Genomic DNA, 19,137 nt, shown 5'->3' with positions numbered 1-19,137 from the left:
AAGAACCTAGAATATAAGACATAATTTCAGTTGTTTCACACTTTTTTGTTAAGTATATAATTCCACATATGTTAATTCATAGTTTTGATGCCTTCAGTGTGAATGTACAATTTTCATAGTCATGAAAATATAGAAAAATCTTTAAATGAGAAGGTGTGTCCAAACTTTTGGTCTGTACTGTATATGTATATGTATATATATATATATATATATATATATATATATATATATATATATATATATATATATATATACACTCACCGGCCACTTTATTAGGTACACCTGTCCAACTTCTTGTTAACACTTAATTTCTAATCAGCCAATCACATGGCGGCAACTCAGTGCATTTAGGCATGTAGACATGGTCAAGACAATCTCCTGCAGTTCAAACCGAGCATTAGTATGGGGAAGAAAGGTGATTTGAGTGCCTTTGAACGTGGCATGGTTGTTGGTGCCAGAAGGGCTGGTCTGAGTATTTCAGAAACTGCTGATCTACTGGGATTTTCACGCACAACCATCTCTAGGGTTTACAGAGAATGGTCCGAAAAAGAAAAAAAATCCAGTGAGCGGCAGTTCTGTGGGCGGAAATGCCTTGTTGATGCCAGAGGTCAGAGGAGAATGGGCAGACTGGTTCGAGCTGATAGAAAGGCAACAGTGACTCAAATCGCCACCCGTTACAACCAAGGTAGGCCTAAGAGCATCTCTGAACGCACAGTGCGTCGAACTTTGAGACAGATGGGCTACAGCAGCAGAAGACCACACCGGGTACCACTCCTTTCAGCTAAGAACAGGAAACTGAGGCTACAATTTGTACAAGCTCATCGAAATTGGACAGTAGAAGATTGGAAAAACGTTGCTTGGTCTGATGAGTCTCGATTTCTGCTGCGACATTCGGATGGTAGGGTCAGAATTTGGCGTAAACAACATGAAAGCATGGATCCATCCTGCCTTGTATGGAGCATCTTTGGGATGTGCAGCCGACAAATCTGCGGCAACTGTGTGATGCCATCATGTCAATATGGACCAAAATCTCTGAGGAATGCTTCCAGCACCTTGTTGAATCTATGCCATGAAGAATTGAGGCAGTTCTGAAGGCAAAAGGGGGTCCAACCCGTTACTAGCATGGTGTACCTAATAAATTGGCCGGTGAGTGTATATTGTAGCATGGCTAAAGGGTGTCTAATCGACGGGAGGTATGTATCACAGAGAAGGCTTGTCGCTGTGATGTGACCCGGAGTGTTTTCTGTAATGCTCATAAAGTAATAAGGAATTGTGTAGTATATTTGGGTCCGGGTTACGGGTATCTATGAGAGATGGGAGGGTCTGGCTACCCATATACCTCACCCCTGGGTAAGGGGCATAACCATGCCTGTCTATGTTTGTGTCAGGACCTGTGGTGATGTCACAACCACATGTCTAATCATGTGATGGGTTCTGGGTGTGGTTTCAGGCTACTTAATGGAGGTGTGTTTGGCACATGGGAGTGAGTGTGGGAGTCTGTCATGGTGGACAGATTTCCATGTGTCCAGGGCGGACACTACAGACAGGAGTCTGTGTGTGTGGAGGGGCAAGCCTCCACAGTGTGTTAAGGCTTCAGGACTGAGCCTGAAGGAACGGACAATTTGTTTCCCTATGCCTGAGCCAAAGGCTATTTGTAAGACTGTTTACCTTTGTTTTGCTGACTTAAATGGTTTATGGAGTGAAAAAACCCACAAGAACGCTGAAGAGAATGTGCCTCCTGTTTCCTCCTATGCATCTGAGCGAGTGAACCCTTAATATATAATATATATATAATATATATATATATATATATATATATATACTATATGGTGGCCCGATTCTAACGCATCGGGTATTCTAGAATATGTATGTATGTATAAAGAAGCCACATAGTATATAGCACAGGCCACTTAGTATATAGGATCCATGTAGTATATAGCAGACAAATAGTGCTATATACTATGTGGCTGCTACATACATACATACATACATACATACATATTGTAGAATACCCGATGCGTTAATACAGGCCACGCAATATTTAACAGTGGCCACGCAGTATATAGCACAGGCCACGCAGTACATAACACAGCCCACATAGTATCTAACACTGGCCACGTAGTATATAGCAGCCACGCGGTATATAACGCAGCCCACGCGGTATATAACGCAGCCCACGCGGTATATAACACTGTTCACGCGGTATATAACACTGACCAAGTAGTATATAGCAGCCCACGCTGTATATAACGCAGCCCACGCGGTATATAACACTGCCCACGTGGTATATAACACTGGCCAAGTAGTATATAGCAGCCACGCTGTATATAACGCAGCCCACGCGGTACATAACACTGCCCACGTGGTATATAACACTGGCCAAGTAGTATATAGCAGCCACGCTGTATATAACGCAGCCCACGCGCTATATAACACTGCCCACGTAGTATATAGCAGTGTGGGCACATATCCGTGTTAAAAAAAGATAATTAAAACAAAAAATAGTTATATACTCACCCCCTGGGATCCAGCGAAGCTGTTCCTATGCGCGCGGCTGCCGCCATCTCCCGTTCCCAGGATGCACTGCGAAATTACCCAGATGACTTAGCGGTCTCGCAAGACCGCTAAGTCTTCTGGGTAAATTCGCAAAGCATCTCTGGTAACGGAAGATGGCGGCCGGCGCGAGCGCATCATCGGACTACGGAGGGTGAGTATAGCAGGTTTTTTGTTTTTTTATTATTTTTAACATTAGATCTTTTTACTATTGACGCTGCATAGGCAATAGTAAAAAGTTGGGGACACACAGGGTTAATATTGCGGTCTGTTACCGATGGCATTAACCCTGTGTGAGCGGTGAGTGGGGGGGAGTATGCGGGTGCCGGGCACTGACTGCGGGGAGTATGGAGCAGACGCCGGGCACTGACTGCGAGGAGTATGGAGCGGGCGCCGGGCACTGACTGCAGGGGAGTAGGGTGAGGGACTAATCGGACTATGCCCTTCGCTGATTGGTCACGGCAGCCATGACAGGCAGCTGGCGAGATCAATCAGCGACGCGGGATTTCCGTGATGGAAGTTGCCGACAGAATAGATAGACAGACAGAAAGACTGAAGTACTCCTTAGACAATTATATATATAGACAGTATATACATATATCACACACATGCAGACAGACACTGCACAGAAGCATATACAATGGCATGGTAAAAATTCAAAGTTACTGTCATTTTGAACAGTTAAACAAGTTGAAGATGAAATGATCTCTAAAGGGCTAAAGTTAAAGATTACACATTTCCTTTGTATTTTAGGCAAAAAAAACCAACATGTATATTGTACTTTTTATATTTTAAAAAAATTACAAAAAGGAAAAGGGCCGATGTAAAAGTTTGGGCACCCTGCATGGTTATTAAGTAGTAGCACCGCTTTTTGCAAGTAACTTAGCTTGTAAACACTTTTTGTAGCCAGACAAGAGTCTTTCAGTTCTTGTTTGAGGGACTTTCATCCATTCTTTGGAAAATTCTTCCAGTTCTATGTGATCTTGCATGCACTGTTATTTTGAGGTCCTGCCACAGATTTTTAATGATGTTCAGATCAGGGGGCTGTGAGGGCTATTGCAAAACCTTCAGCTTGCGCCTTTTGAGGTAGTCTATTGTGGATTTTGTTGTTTTTAAGCCATCTTCTTTTCAACTTCAGCCTTTTTACAGATGGTGTCATGTTTGCGCAAATAATTTATTGAAATTTAATTGAATCTGTTCTTCCCTCTACCCGTGAAATGTTCCCCATACCATTGGCTGCAACACAACCCCAAAGCATGATTAATCAACCCCCAAGCTTATTGGTTGGTGAGATGTTCTTTTACTGAAATTCTGTGCCATTTTTCGCCACACTTACCTTTGATCATTGTGGCCAAGGAGTTACAATATATTTTACCTTAACTGGTCCATAGAAATTGTTTCCAAAATGCATGAGGCTTGTTTAGAATTTTATGGTGAGAGCGCAGGAAGCGTTTCTGATGACTTTTCCATAAAAGCCATATTTGTGCCGGTGTCTCTGAACAGTAGTACAATGTACCACAACTCCAAAATCTGCAAAATGTTTCTGAAGGTGTTTTATTTTTCCTCTAGCAATCTTACAAGCAGCTCTCACTGAAATTTACCTTGATCTTCGAGGCCTTATCTTGACCTCCACTGTTCCTGGTAACTGCCATTTCATAATTACATTTTGAACTGAGGAAATGGCAACTTGAAAACGCTCTGCTATCTTCTTATAGCCTTCTACTGCTTTGTGGGCATCCACCATTTTCATTTTCAGAGGGCTAGGCTGCTGTTTAGAAAAACCTATGGCTACTGACTTTGGCACAAGGTTAGATGAGGCTGGATTTTTATAAATCTGGGAAATTTGCATCACAAGGCATATCCTAACAATGACATAGAACCAACCATAACCCTAACAGGCTAACTAAGGCTAAGCCAAGCCATAGCCTTAACATGCTAATTTTTTTCCCCTAGAATTTCAGGATGACCCCTTATCACTGTTGCAGGCCTAGGTGTAAAAAGATCATTAGGGTACTGTCACACAGTGCCATTTTGATCGCTACGACGGTACGATTCGTGACGTTCTAGCGATATCCATACGATATCGCAGTGTCTGACACGCAGCAGCGATCAGGGACCCTGCTGAGAATCGTACGTCGTAGCAGATCGTTTGGAACTTTCTTTCGTCGCTTGATCACCCGCTGACATCGCTGGATCGTTGTGTGTGACAGCGATCCAGCGATGTGTTCGCTTGTAACCAGGGTAAACATCGGGTTACTAAGCGCAGGGCCGCGCTTAGTAACCCGATGTTTACCGTGGTTACCAGCGTAAACGTAAAAAAAACAAACAGTACATACTCACATTCCGGTGTCTGTCCTCCGGCGTCTCAGCTTCTCTGCACTGTGAGCGCCGGCAAGCCGGAAAGCGAGCACAGCGGTGACGCGGTGACGTCACCGCTGTGCTTTCCGGCTATGGCGCTTACACAGTGGAGAGAAGCAGAACGCCGGGGGACAGACACCGGAATGTAAGTATGTACTGTTTGTTTTTTTTTACGTTTACGCTGGTAACCAGGGTAAACATCGGGTTACTAAGCGCGGCCCTGCGCTTAGTAACCCGATGTTTACCCTGGTTACCCGGGGACTTCGGCATCGCTCCAGCGCCGTGATTGCAACGTGTGACCGCAGTCTACGACGCTGGAGCGATAATCATACGATGCTACGACGTCACGAATCGTGCCGTCGTAGCGATGTAAATGGTACTGTGTGACGGTACCCTTAGAAAGATCTCTGTACTGTCCCTTCATATACAAAAAACTTGGTCCTTTCCGTCAGGGCTGTGGAGTCAGTAAGCCAAACCTCCGACTCAGACTCCTCAATTTCCATGACTCTGACTCCAACTCCACCAAAATGGGCTCCGACTCCACAGCCCTGCTTTCCGTAATTATGAAACCTATAGGAGGCACATCTTAACATTTCAGATTATTTAGCACAATTACCCAGGTACCAGATTACCCTTTGGTAATAATCAAAAATAATCACCAAATAATCAAAATCCATGGATGACAGCTCTAATTGTATTTGCTGACCAATGAAGTCCCAGATGTGCTAGATGGGAAACAAGACTGGAGATGCTCCAGGACATAGTAGCATTTAGTCCATGCATGCTACACACAGAAGCATGAGCAACATGCGGTTTAGTATGTTGAAGAACAGCTACTGTGATATTCTCATGTTGCCTTGTGCAAGCCTCTTCATGGTGCTTCCCACATGATCTCCAGTCCAATCTCCAGCTATCATTGTGTCCAAGACAAAAGTAGGACTCATCGCTGAAGAGGATAGACCTCCATTACAGCCTCCATTGCTGCCTTGCTCTGCACCATGATAGCCTTTGAGTGATGGCATGAGGTCAATAGAACACCTGTAACTGGATTTCTGGCTCATACCTGTAGCTGGACTTTTGGCTCGTAGCCCAATGTCATGCAAATTATACACAAATGGAAAACGAGAGTTTACAATCTTCCCAGCAGTATGAGACATCCCAGCAAATTCAGAATGTGCAATGCTTATAGAAATTGCAAAAAACTCATGAGCTACAGGTCAGACTCTATAGGCATCAGTTTGCATTTTGAATTCTAAAGATCAAGACAGTAAAATTAGAAAAAGACTTAACAGGTTTGGCTTGGTTGGAAGGGTTGCCAGAAGAAAGATTGTTTGTAAGAAGAACATGGAAACACATTTAAGGATTGAAAAGTTGTATCTGAATAAACCATCAGACTTCTGGAGCAATGTCCTATGGATAGATGAAACCAAAGTTTGGTCACAATGCCCTGTACTACATTTGTTAAAACTCAAATACAGCATATTAGCACAAACAACTCACACTAACTGTCAACTCACCATAGGAACTCAACCTTAAGGAGCTAGTAATTTTCATTTTTGTGCTTTTTTTTCCCCTCCACTTGTTCCAAGAGCCATAACCAGTAGCTAAGTGGGCCAACTTCCACCTTTAAAGCAGACGGAATTGTGGATTTATTATGATGGTCTACTGGACTGTAGGGCATCCATATTTAGTACTTGTACAAGGGCCTCTTCTGTCTGGGTCTTCTCGTGCATTCGTACATTCAGGATTTGATGAGGATTCTGCACCAAAATGTGTGACAACTCTACTAACATTCCGGAAACGGAAACAAAATATCTAATTGATATGAGTTCGGTAACCCCCTTTGTCGCCACTGTTAAACCTCTCTGATATCATAACCCACTCAATTGGGAACCGAGCTAAAAGTATACCAGTAGACCAATTGATAACTGAAGGAACTCTGCTCACATTAGCAGAACTACGTGAAAGACCAGGTATGACAAACTTTAATTTTTTGCAGTACTCAACACTCAAAGATGTACTTAAAAGAATACAATACCATTCAGATATTTCACGCAAACCTACCTTATTTGAAACCCTGTGCGCCAGAACTTCCAGGCCCACAAAGGTATTCTCCACAATATATCGAACGTTATTGATAGACGAATTAAGCCTTAAGAGAGCCTACATATCTCACATCTATAAATATTCACATGGTCCTACGAGCTGTGTTAAAACACAGGAAAACTCTTATAAAATAGTATCCAGGTGGTATGTCACTCCAAAGCAACTTAAGACCTGGCGAGTGAGCTTCCATACTAACTGTTGGAGATGCGAAACAGGAGAAGGCGATTATTTGCACCTTTGGTGGTCATGTCCGGGAATTCGTGGTTTCTGGACAATGACGGAACAATTGATAAAAGACGTTACTGGGAAAAAAATACACCTATCACCAGAAACAGCGCTCTTGAACTTCCCTGTGTGGTCCAGGTGCGCATGGCCCACTATCTTGGCTCAAAATATCTTAGCTGCAGCCAAATTGTTAATCCCTTTATACTGGAAGTCCACGATCGTCCCGACATACCAACAAATGTTGAAGAAAATAGATCAATTATACCTTATGGCTGAATTAGTGGCCCTGGTGAACCACACACAACCTAAACTTACAGGAATATGGCACCCATGGACAACGTTCAGAACGTCTTCCAGATTTGACGCAGATGAGGATTAATAAAACAAGAAAGCATAACTCATGATGTCTCCCCCCCCCCTCACCTCCCCCCCCCGCTTTCCTCCCCAACCATCTATTTCAGCTCCTTCATTCCCCCCTTAGCCTTATATGCCCCCACACTCTCTTTCTTTTCTCCGTTTACTTACCCCTTTTCAACTAGGCTAAACTTTAAAGAGTTTATATATACACTGTATTCTTAGGGTACCGTCACACAGTACCATTTACATCGCTACGACGGCACGATTCGTGACGTCGCAGCGATCGTATGAGTATCGCTCCAGCGTCGTAGACTGCGGTCACACTGTGCAATCACGGCGCTGGAGCGATGCCAAAGTCCCCGGGTAACCAGGGTAAACATCGGGTTACTAAGCGCAGGGCCGCGCTTAGTAACCCGATGTTTACCCTGGTTACCAGCGTAAACGTAAAAAAAACAAACAGTACATACTTACATTCCGGTATCTGTCCCCCGGCGTCTCAGCTTCTCTGCACTGTGTAAGCACCATAGCCGGAAAGCAGAGCGGTGACGTCAGACGTCACCGCTGTGCTCGCTTTCTGGCTGGCCGGCGCTCACACTGCAGAGAAGCTGAGACGCCGGAGGACAGACACCGGAATGTGAGTATGTACTGTTTTTTTTTTTTTTACTTTTACGCTGGTAACCAGGGTAAACATCGGGTTACTAAGCGCGGCCCTGCGCTTAGTTACCCGATGTTTACCCTGGTTACAAGCGAACACATCGCTGGATCGCTGTCACACACACCGATCCAGCGATGACAGCGGGAGATTCAGCGACGAAAGAAAGTTCCATACGATCTGCTACGACGTACGATTCTCAGCAGGATCCCTGATCGATGCTGCGTGTCAGGCACAGCGATATCGTATGGATATCGCTGGAACGTCACGGATCGTACGGTCGTAGCGATCAAAGTGTGACTGTGTGACAGTACCCTTAGACAGATTCTTTGTTTATATATTATCACTACTGTTATTCATGAGATGACTCAGTCAGGGAAGGTATTCTTCTTCCGGTTAAAAGTTGTAAAGTGTTTTACATTATATTAGTCTCTCATGACTCTGTAACTGATTTTGACTGTCTGTCTAACTGCTTTACTTTACAATAAAAAGAACATTGAAAAGAAAAAAGATGTATGAGTTCGGTAATTCTTCTTGCTGAGTATGGACAGAAAAGCTGAAGATTAGCCATATTGAATGACTAAGCAGCAGCTAATCCTTGGGCAGATCTTCTGGCATTTGTACACATCTGCGCCAGAATTACAAGCGTCATCCTCGAAGATCTGCCATGGATCCTCTTGTAAACAGATATCAAATTTGCCAAAAAATGTGTGAACACACCCTTTTAATCATACAGAGCCGATATGACTTGTGGCTAGAAAGCAAAGATCTATAACATTGTCCTTTGTATCATTGGTTAAAGCTGTAGCGCATGAATGTAAGAATTTAAAGTTTAGTGCTTAAAATGCAAGTGTTTACAAGGCAACCTTCCCCCACAGGGTGCCAAGAACCAGATCCCTGCCAGCCATTTATGTCATTATTTCTGACAAATCGTAATGAAATCCCGGCAGATACTCAATCACTGGCTGTTTTTAGCAGTTCTGGTATTCTTTTACTGACTCTGATTATTAACTGTAATTATTTAGTTTAGGTCCGACTCCGTGACCTCTCTTATGGAGATTTTTTTAACAACCTACATTAAACATGTCAATCATTATGTTACATCATGCAGAATCTGCTGACGATTTATCTGCAGATTTTCACCGAAAAGCTTCAGTAAATACACTGAGAATATCTGAAATATGGTAGGCTTGCGTAGTATTAGCTTTTTTAGAATGAGAATAACAGTATATAATGCATATATTATTATAGTAGTATTCTTAAAAGTATTCATTTGTATGTTGTATTAATTATATAATTAATTTAGATAATTAATACTAAAATTGAGTAAACAGGTAAAATGCTTAAAATACCGTATTTTTCAGACTGTAAGACACACTAGACCATAAGACTCACCCCAAACTTTCAGAAGGAGAATAGGGGAAAAAAATTAATGCATCAAATAGGTGGCCCATCTTACAGTCCGAATTCAGCTTACCGGGGTGGGGGGCATCAGCAGCGCTGATGGAGTGGGGCCAAAGGGGTGTTTGGTGATCCGGCGATGATATGACTCCATCCCAGACTGGTGTGGCAATATTCGGGGGTGCTCGGTGGAGCGGGGTCACAGGGGGTGTTTGGTGGTCCGGCAATGATATGACTCCATCCCAGACTGGTGCGGCAGGTTCGGTCGCGCTCGGTGTAACGGGGGCTCCGCCGACATTTTGTGAAAGACTGGAGCCCCACGCACGTCCATTGTTGCAATGCTGTGTGTCATGGTTCCCAATGGCAAGGGAACGTAAGAAACATATAAATAACGAACGAGCTCTCGGGTGATGGAAACTCGAGTTGACCGTGAGCTAAATCTACCACACAACTAATAGTAGCCAGGGAGCATACCTACGGCTTCCTAGATGCCACGCGCCAGCCGGAGGACTAACTACGCCTGGTAGAGGAAGAAACAGACCTGGCTTACCTCTAGGGAAATACCCCAAAAGATGATAGCAGCCCCCCACATGTAATAACGGTGAATTAAGAGGAAAAGACATACACAGTATGAAAGTAGATTTAGCAAAGAGAGGTCCACTTACTAGACAGCAGAAGGATACAAAAGAGGACTTCACGGTCAACTAAAAACCCTTTCAAAAACCATCCTGAAATTACTTTAAGACTCCTGTGTCAACTCATGACACAGGAGTGGCAATTTCAGCCCGCAAGAGCTTCCAGCTACAGAGAATTACAAAAACTGCAAACTGGACAAAAGATACAAAACAAAAGGACAAAGTCCACTTAGCTGATCAGCAGACTAGTAGCAGGAACATGCAACCGAAGGCTCTGGTTACAATGATGACCGGCAAGGAAATGACTGGAGAGCAAGGCTAAATAGGAAACTCCCAAACGCTGATGGAAGCAGGTGAACAGAAGCAGCAAAGTGCAAACAAGTCACCAATACCACCAGCAACCACCAGGGGAGCCCAAAAAGCGGATACACAACAGTACCCTCCCCTTAAGGAGGGGGCACCGAACCCTCACAAGAACCGCCAGGGCGATCTGGATGAGCCCTATGAAAGGCACGAACCAAATCCGAGGCATGAACATCAGAGGCAGTTACCCAAGAATTATCTTCCTGACCATAGCCCTTCCATTTAACCAGATATTGAAGTCTCCGTATGGAAATACGGGAGTCCAAGATCTTTTCTACCACGTACTCCAATTCACCCTCCACCAGCACAGGAGCAGGAGGTTCAGTAGAAGGAACCACCGGTACCTCATATCTCCGCAACAGCGACCGATGGAACACATTATGGATAGCGAAAGATGCCGGGAGGTCCAAACGAAAGGAGACAGGGTTAAGAATCTCCAAAATCCTATAAGGACCGATGAACCGAGGCTTAAATTTAGGAGAAGAAACCCTCATAGGGACAAAACGGGAAGACAACCACACCAAGTCCCCAACACGAAGGTGGGAGCCAACACGATGACGGCGGTTAGCAAACTGCTGAGTCCTCTCCTGGGACAATTCCAAATTATCCACCACTTGTCCCCAAATCTGATGCAACCGATCCACTACCGCATCCACTCCAGGACAATCCGAAGATTCAACCTGACCAGATGAAAAACGCGGATGAAACCCCGAATTGCAAAAGAAAGGAGAAACCAAAGTGGCAGAACTAGCCCGATTATTAAGAGCAAACTCCGCCAACGGCAGAAAGGCAACCCAATCATCCTGATCCGCAGACACAAAACACCTCAAATAAGTCTCCAAAGTTTGATTAGTTCGTTCCGTCTGGCCATTGGTCTGAGGATGGAATGCAGACGAAAAAGACAAATCAATGCCCAACCTGGCACAGACTGCCCGCCAAAATCTAGACACGAACTGGGTACCCCTGTCAGAAACGATGTTTTCCGGAATACCATGCAAGCGAACCACATTTTGAAAAAACAGAGGGACCAACTCAGATGAGGAAGGCAACTTAGGCAATGGTACCAAATGAACCATTTTAGAAAAACGGTCACACACCACCCAGATGACAGACATCTTCTGAGAAACAGGGAGGTCCGAGATAAAGTCCATAGAGATGTGCGTCCAAGGCCTCTTCGGAATAGGCAAGGGCAACAACAACCCACTAGCCCTAGAACAACAAGGCTTGGCCCGAGCACACACATCGCAAGACTGCACAAAAACACGCACATCTCGAGACAGGGAAGGCCACCAGAAGGATCTAGCCACCAAATCTCTGGTGCCAAAAATTCCCGGATGACCTGCCAGAGTAGAAGAATGAACTTCCGAGATGACTCTAGTGGTCCACTCGTCAGGAACAAACAGTCTACCAGACGGACAACGATCAGGTCTATCCGCCTGAAATTCTTGCAAAGCACGTCGCAAATCTGGAGAGACAGCAGACAAAACCACTCCATCCTTAAGGACACCAGCAGGCTCAGAATTCCCAGGAGAGTCAGGCTCAAAACTCCTAGAAAGAGCATCTGCCTTCACATTCCTAGAACCCGGTAAGTACGAGACCACAAAATTAAACCGGGAAAAGAACAACGACCAACGTGCCTGTCTAGGATTCAGGCGCCTGGCAGACTCCAAATAAATTAAATTCTTGTGATCAGTCAAAACTACCACCTGATGTTTGGCACCCTCAAGCCAATGACGCCACTCCTCAAATGCTCACTTCATGGCCAAAAGCTCCCGATTACCAACATCATAGTTTCGCTCGGCGGCCGAAAATTTTCGCGAAAAGAACGCACAAGGTCTCATCACTGAGCAGTCGGAACTTTTCTGCGACAAAACCGCCCCCGCTCCGATCTCGGAAGCATCGACCTCAACCTGAAAGGGAAGAGAAACATCAGGCTGGCGCAACACAGGGGCAGACAAAAAGCGGCACTTAAGCTCCCGAAAGGCCTCCACGGCAGCAGGGGACCAATTGGCAACATCAGCACCCTTTTTAGTCAAATCCGTCAGAGGTTTAGCAACGCCAGAAAAACCAGCTATAAATCGACGATAAAAATTAGCAAAGCCCAAGAATTTCTGGAGACTCTTCAGAGAAGTAGGCTGCGTCCAGTCGTAAATAGCCCGAACCTTGACAGGGTCCATCTCAATAGAAGAAGGGGAAAAAATGTACCCCAAAAAGGAAATTTTTTGAACCCCAAAAACACACTTTGAACCCTTTACACACAAAGAATTCTCCCGCAAAACCTGAAAAACCCTCCTGACCTGCTGAACATGAGACTCCCAGTCATCAGAAAAAATCAAAATATCATCCAAGTACACTATCATAAATTTATCCAAATATTCACGGAAAATATCATGCATTAAAGACTGAAAGACAGAAGGCGCATTAGAAAGGCCGAAAGGCATTACCAAATACTCAAAATGGCCCTCAGGCGTATTAAATGCGGTTTTCCACTCATCCCCCTGCTTAATTCGCACCAAATTATACGCCCCACGAAGATCAATCTTAGAGAACCACTTAGCCCCCCTTATGCGAGCAAACAAATCAGTCAGCAAAGGCAACGGATACTGATATTTGACTGTAATTTTATTCAGGAGTCGATAATCAATACAAGGCCTCAGAGAGCCATCCTTTTTAGAGACAAAGAAAAAACCGGCTCCTAAAGGTGATGAAGAAGGACGAATATGTCCCTTTTCCAGGGACTCCTTAATATACTCGCGCATAGCAGCATGTTCAGGTACAGATAGGTTAAACAAACGACCCTTTGGAAATTTACTGCCAGGAATCAGATCTATGGCGCAATCACAATCCCTGTGAGGAGGGAGTGAACCAATTTTAGGCTCTTCAAAAATATCACGATAATCAGACAAAAATGCCGGAATCTCAGATGGAATAGATGACGAAATGGACACCATAGGAGTGTCCCCATGAGCCCCCCGACATCCCCAACTTAACACAGACATAGCTTTCCAGTCAAGGACTGGGTTATGAGACTGTAACCATGGTAATCCAAGCACCAAAACATCATGTAAATTGTACAACACAAGGAAGCGAATCACCTCCTGATGGTCTGGAGTCATACGCATAGTCACTTGCGTCCAGAACTGTGGTTTATTACAAGCCAAAGGTGTAGAATCAATACCCTTCAGAGGTATAGGGACTTCCAGAGGCTCTAAATCAAACCCACAGCGCCTGGCAAAGGACCAGTCCATAAGACTCAGAGCGGCGCCAGAGTCCACATAGGCATCCACGGTAATAACTGATAATGAACAAATCAAGGTTACAGACAAAATAAATTTGGACTGTAAAGTGCCAATTGAAATAGACTTGTCAACCTTCCTAGTACGTTTAGAGCATGCCGATATAACATGAGCAGAATCACCACAATAGAAGCATAACCCATTTTTACGCCTATAATTCTGCCGCTCGCTTCTGGACATAATTCTGTCACATTGCATTTTCTCTGGCGTCTCTTCAGAAGATACCGCCAAATGGTGCACGGGTTTGCGCTCCCGCAAACGCCGATCAATCTGAATTGCCATTGTCATGGACTCATTCAGACCTGTAGGCGCAGGGAACCCGACCATAACATCTTTAACGGCATCAGAAAGGCCCTCTCTGAAATTTGCCGCTAAGGCGCACTCATTCCACTGAGTAAGCACAGACCATTTACGAAATTTTTGGCAGTATATCTCAGCTTCATCTTGCCCTTGAGATAGGGCTATCAAAGCTTTTTCAGCTTGAATCTCCAAATTAGGTTCCTCATAAAGCAACCCTAAAGCCAGGAAAAACGCATCCACATTGAGCAACGCAGGATCCCCTGGTGCCAATGAAAATGCCCAATTTTGAGGGTCACCTCGCAGCAAAGAAATTACAATCTTAACCTGCTGGACAGGATCTCCTGAGGAGTGAGGTCTGAGAGAAAGGAATAATTTACAATTATATTTGAAATTCAGAAACCGAGATCTATCTCCGAAAAACACTTCTGGTGTAGGGATTTTAGGTTCAGAAATAGGAGTATGCATAACAAAATCTTGTAAATTTTGAACCTTCGTAGCAAGATTATTTAAACCTGCAGCCAAACTCTGAGGATCCATCTTTAAACAGGTGAGCTCAGAGCCATTCAAGGATTATAAGGAGAGAAAGGCAAAGGCAGTAATTAGAGCTGAAATACAACTGATCCAACTATGGAGCAAGCATAGGGAAAAAGGAAAAAAAAAAAAATTTTACAGACTTCTTTTTTCTCTCCTTTCTTCTGCCAATAAGTTTAACACGGGCCGGTCATACTGTCATGGTTCCCAATGGCAAGGGAACGTAAGAAACATATAAATAACGAACGAGCTCTCGGGTGATGGAAACTCGAGTTGACCGTGAGCTAAATCTACCACACAACTAATAGTAGCCAGGGAGCATACCTACGGCTTCCTAGATGCCACGCGCCAGCCGGAGGACTAACTACGCCTGGTAGAGGAAGAAACAGACCTGGCTTACCTCTAGGGAAATACCCCAAAAGATGATAGCAGCCCCCCACATGTAATAACGGTGAATTAAGAGGAAAAGACATACACAGTATGAAAGTAGATTTAGCAAAGAGAGGTCCACTTACTAGACAGCAGAAGGATACAAAAGAGGACTTCATGGTCAACTAAAAACCCTTTCAAAAACCATCCTGAAATTACTTTAAGACTCCTGTGTCAACTCATGACACAGGAGTGGCAATTTCAGCCCGCAAGAGCTTCCAGCTACAGAGAATTACAAAAACTGCAAACTGGACAAAAGATACAAAACAAAAGGACAAAGTCCACTTAGCTGATCAGCAGACTAGTAGCAGGAACATGCAACCGAAGGCTCTGGTTACAATGATGACCGGCAAGGAAATGACTGGAGAGCAAGGCTAAATAGGAAACTCCCAAACGCTGATGGAAGCAGGTGAACAGAAGCAGCAAAGTGCAAACAAGTCACCAATACCACCAGCAACCACCAGGGGAGCCCAAAAAGCGGATACACAACAGCTGTGGCTTCTTGGAAAATATCCACCGGAGGCAGCGAATGCGCAGATTGAGATCTCGCCACAGAGATCTCGTCTCCCAAGATCTCATTGCCGAGATCTCAATCGGCGCACGCGACTCCTCCTCCGGCGGCCATTTTCCCCGAGGCCATAGCATTGCACCATTGAACGTGCGGGGGCTCCAGGCTTTCACAAAATGTCCGCGGAGCCCCCGTACCACCAAGCGCTGCAGAATACTGCCACACCAATCTGAGATGGGAGTCATATCAACACCCTGCAGCGTCAGACCACTGAACACCCCTCTTCTCAGCCCAGGGCCGGCAGAATCGCCTGACTCCATCTGCTGTCACACTCCTGGTAAGTACATCTGGACTGTAAGACGCACCCCCATTTTCCCCCAAAATTTTTTTGGGGAAAAAAGTGTGTCTTATAGTCCGAAAAATACGGTTGTTTTGTTGGTATCCTACTTTTACTGGATTAAATACCACTGCATGCTACACTATCCTAAAGGAAAAGAACTAATGCAAGTGTGTCTGGAGCCTCAATAATAGGATTTTAGTTTTAGATTTTTCAGCACCGCACTCGCACACTCAGCTCTTTTTTGCCTATCAGTTCAGCAAAGGCTTACAGTCATGAATAATGTGGAGGCTTGTGTTTAGCTTGTATATACCTGTTTTATTTGATGTATCAACTCTTGCTTGTCTGCCATCCTCCTTTATCCTCTCTTATTTGGTTTCCTTAAAGCAAACTACATTTCCCATGATGCAAGAGTTTCATAATGATCTTGCTTCTACACTTGTTCTTGTACAGCGGAGTCTCAGTGTCTCCTATGTGATGCATATAGCAGGATCTCAATGTCCCCTATGCGATGTATACAGCAGAGTCTCTGTATCCTATATAATGTTTACAGCAGTCTCAGTGTATCCTATGTAATGTATACAGCAGAGTCAGTGTCTCTTATGTAATGTATTCAGCAGAGTCTCTATATATCCTATGTGATGTAGCTTCAACCTTTCTCATCTTTTATATCACTTGTATAGCTTCTATATAAAGCAGAAATAATAGGTCACATTCAGCAGAAAAAAATGTGCTGAAAAACTCACCTTATAAATGAGTATATATGGTAGATAAAACAAAAACTATGCATGTTTGGTATTTGTGTAATTGTACTGAAGTGGAGAATCATATTGACAGGTCATTTTTGTTGTTAAATGAATGCTGTAAAATAAATAACGAAAAAATAATTGCAGAATTGCTCTTTTATTGCTGTTTCATCAGTCTTGGAATTTGTTTCCTTCTTTCGAGTACATCATATGATAAAATGAATGGTGTCATTCAAAAGTACAACTTGTCCCGCAAAGAACAGGCACTTGCTCCACTATGTCAACAGAAAAATGAAACAGTTATGGCTCTTGGAATAAGGGGAGGAAAAAAACACAAAAACGAATTATCACCTGGTCCTTAAGGGGTTAATGTCAGTTTCTGCAGAATTGTGGCAGTGTTTACAACACTAAAGAGATATTTCTAGGGGCTATACACGCTCCGAGACTTTGTGCTTAGTTTATGCTGACCATTTTGGCTGATGGCCTCCCTGTAACATGACATGTTAAATATCTATTCTTACATATGTGTATTGTTCATTTTCTCCACAGCTACGCACTGATTCTGAAAAACGCTCACTGGTTGAGAGTGGATTAAGCTGGCACAGTGAGTCTGAAGAGCGAGGCCCACGCAGGATGGAGTATGACAGCGGAAGCCTAAAGTCAGAGCATGGCTCATCCCGCTGGCGCAGAGATAAGAATGATGATACTCCAAAATCTGATGTTAAAAAACCTGTCAGTCTAGGACAGCCATTGCGGAAAGGAAAAAACCCTCCAGTTGGTGTTACATCTCCTATTACCCAAACTGGACAAACAGTTTCTAAAGGAGGTACGAAATGCTGATGTTATACAGATCTGCTAAGGATATGTGTACATGTTGTGTATTTGGATGCAGACATTTCTGTGCCATTTCTGCATCTCTTGGCAGGAAAAACGCAGCTGACAATATGTGCATTTTTTAATGCGTTTTTCACCAATGATCGCTAGTTGTAGCTTATAAAGCTAGTTGAAAGAAAAAGCTTATATAAATAGAAGATAGATGGATAGATAGATATCCGGCAGAAATATAATTTCACAACCCCACAACACATTAGTGCCTTGCGTGTGGAGCTTATTGTACATTTATTTACGTAATAAACAAATTAAAAAAAACAAACATTTTTTTTAACCAGCAAAGGTAAAGCAGACAGATGTGAGCTGATATTATCAGGCTGGGAAGGTATCTGGTTATTGGGCCGTCCCAGCCTAACCGACACCCCCATTACCAACCCAAAAATAAAAATCCACAAAGAAAAATACTTTAATGAAGTAAACACTGCCCACACCTTTTCTCATTTTCAGACTGTTTTTATAGCGTCTTTGACTGCATTGAAGTCAATGGGTGAAAAAACGCTGAAAGAATTGTCATGCAGCAGAATTAAATCTGCACTAAATCTGCAAGTCACAAATAAGGAACATGCGTATGAGACTTCAGGATTCTCATTTACTTTGCTGGCATCAGGAAACTCTTTGGCTATGTGCACACGTTGCGGATTAGGCTTAGGAATTTCTGGTGCGGATTCTGCATCTCTTGGCAGAAAACGCAGGTGCGGATTTGTCGCGTATTTTGTGCGGTTTTGCTGCGGATTTTGTGCGGATTTACTGCGTTTTTTACCCCTGCGGATTTCTATAATGGAATGGGTACAAAAATGCTGCAGATCTGCAAAAAAGAAGTGACATGCTACTTCTTTTAATCCACAGCGTTTCCGCCTGGAATTTTCCGCACCATCAGCACAGCGGTTTTTTTTTTCACATTGATTTACATTGTACTGTAAATCACTTGCGGATCTGCAGCGTTTGGATTTTGTGACAAATCCGCTAGGCAAAAACGCTGCAAAATTGCAATGTGTGCACACAGCCACAGTTAGCAACTTAAATATTAGAATACAGTGGGGAGTTTTTGTAAGTATTCCTGTCTTATTAATAAACTTGTAGGACATACTTGACTTTTTAAATTGACATAATATCTTTATATTAAAAGGGGTTTCCCCAGATTAAAACTGCCCAAACCACGGGCGGCGTCAATCACAGCCTGGCAGTGCGAATGCAGCCAGGGGAGTTTTACATTGAAATGCTGCTGTATTTCAGAGGAAACCTAGTTTGAGAAGTCAGCTGATAACGTCCCTGGCTGGCGTTTCCATGCTACGCTTCAGTTGATTGATAGGTCTCTACGTATGTACACACATGGAGACCTGTCAATCAACTTAAGTGGTAGAAGCTGTGGGATGTCATTGGATTGGTAAGTTCTCTACCTATGAGGAAATGTGATCGGATAAGATGTTATCAGAGCACGCTCGGGTGCTA

At 43.8% G+C, this 19,137-nt stretch overlaps 1 protein-coding gene across 5 annotated transcripts in view; it reads left to right on the top strand.

Moving 5' to 3' along the window:
• Positions 1 to 19,137, top strand: part of NAV1 (neuron navigator 1) — a 205,512-nt gene that overhangs the window by 68,128 nt on the left and 118,247 nt on the right. For all 5 annotated transcript variants that reach the window (XM_077295397.1, XM_077295399.1, XM_077295396.1 and 2 more), the window contains exon 6: positions 17,347 to 17,623. In XM_077295397.1, the coding sequence (XP_077151512.1) occupies positions 17,347 to 17,623 (277 nt within the window). The remainder of the gene's footprint in view (positions 1 to 17,346; positions 17,624 to 19,137) is intronic.

The sequence above is a fragment of the Ranitomeya variabilis genome, chromosome 3 (genome assembly GCF_051348905.1).
Source record: "Ranitomeya variabilis isolate aRanVar5 chromosome 3, aRanVar5.hap1, whole genome shotgun sequence".
Lineage (NCBI taxonomy): Eukaryota > Metazoa > Chordata > Amphibia > Anura > Dendrobatidae > Ranitomeya > Ranitomeya variabilis.
This window is presented reverse-complemented; position numbering and strand designations above follow the sequence as displayed.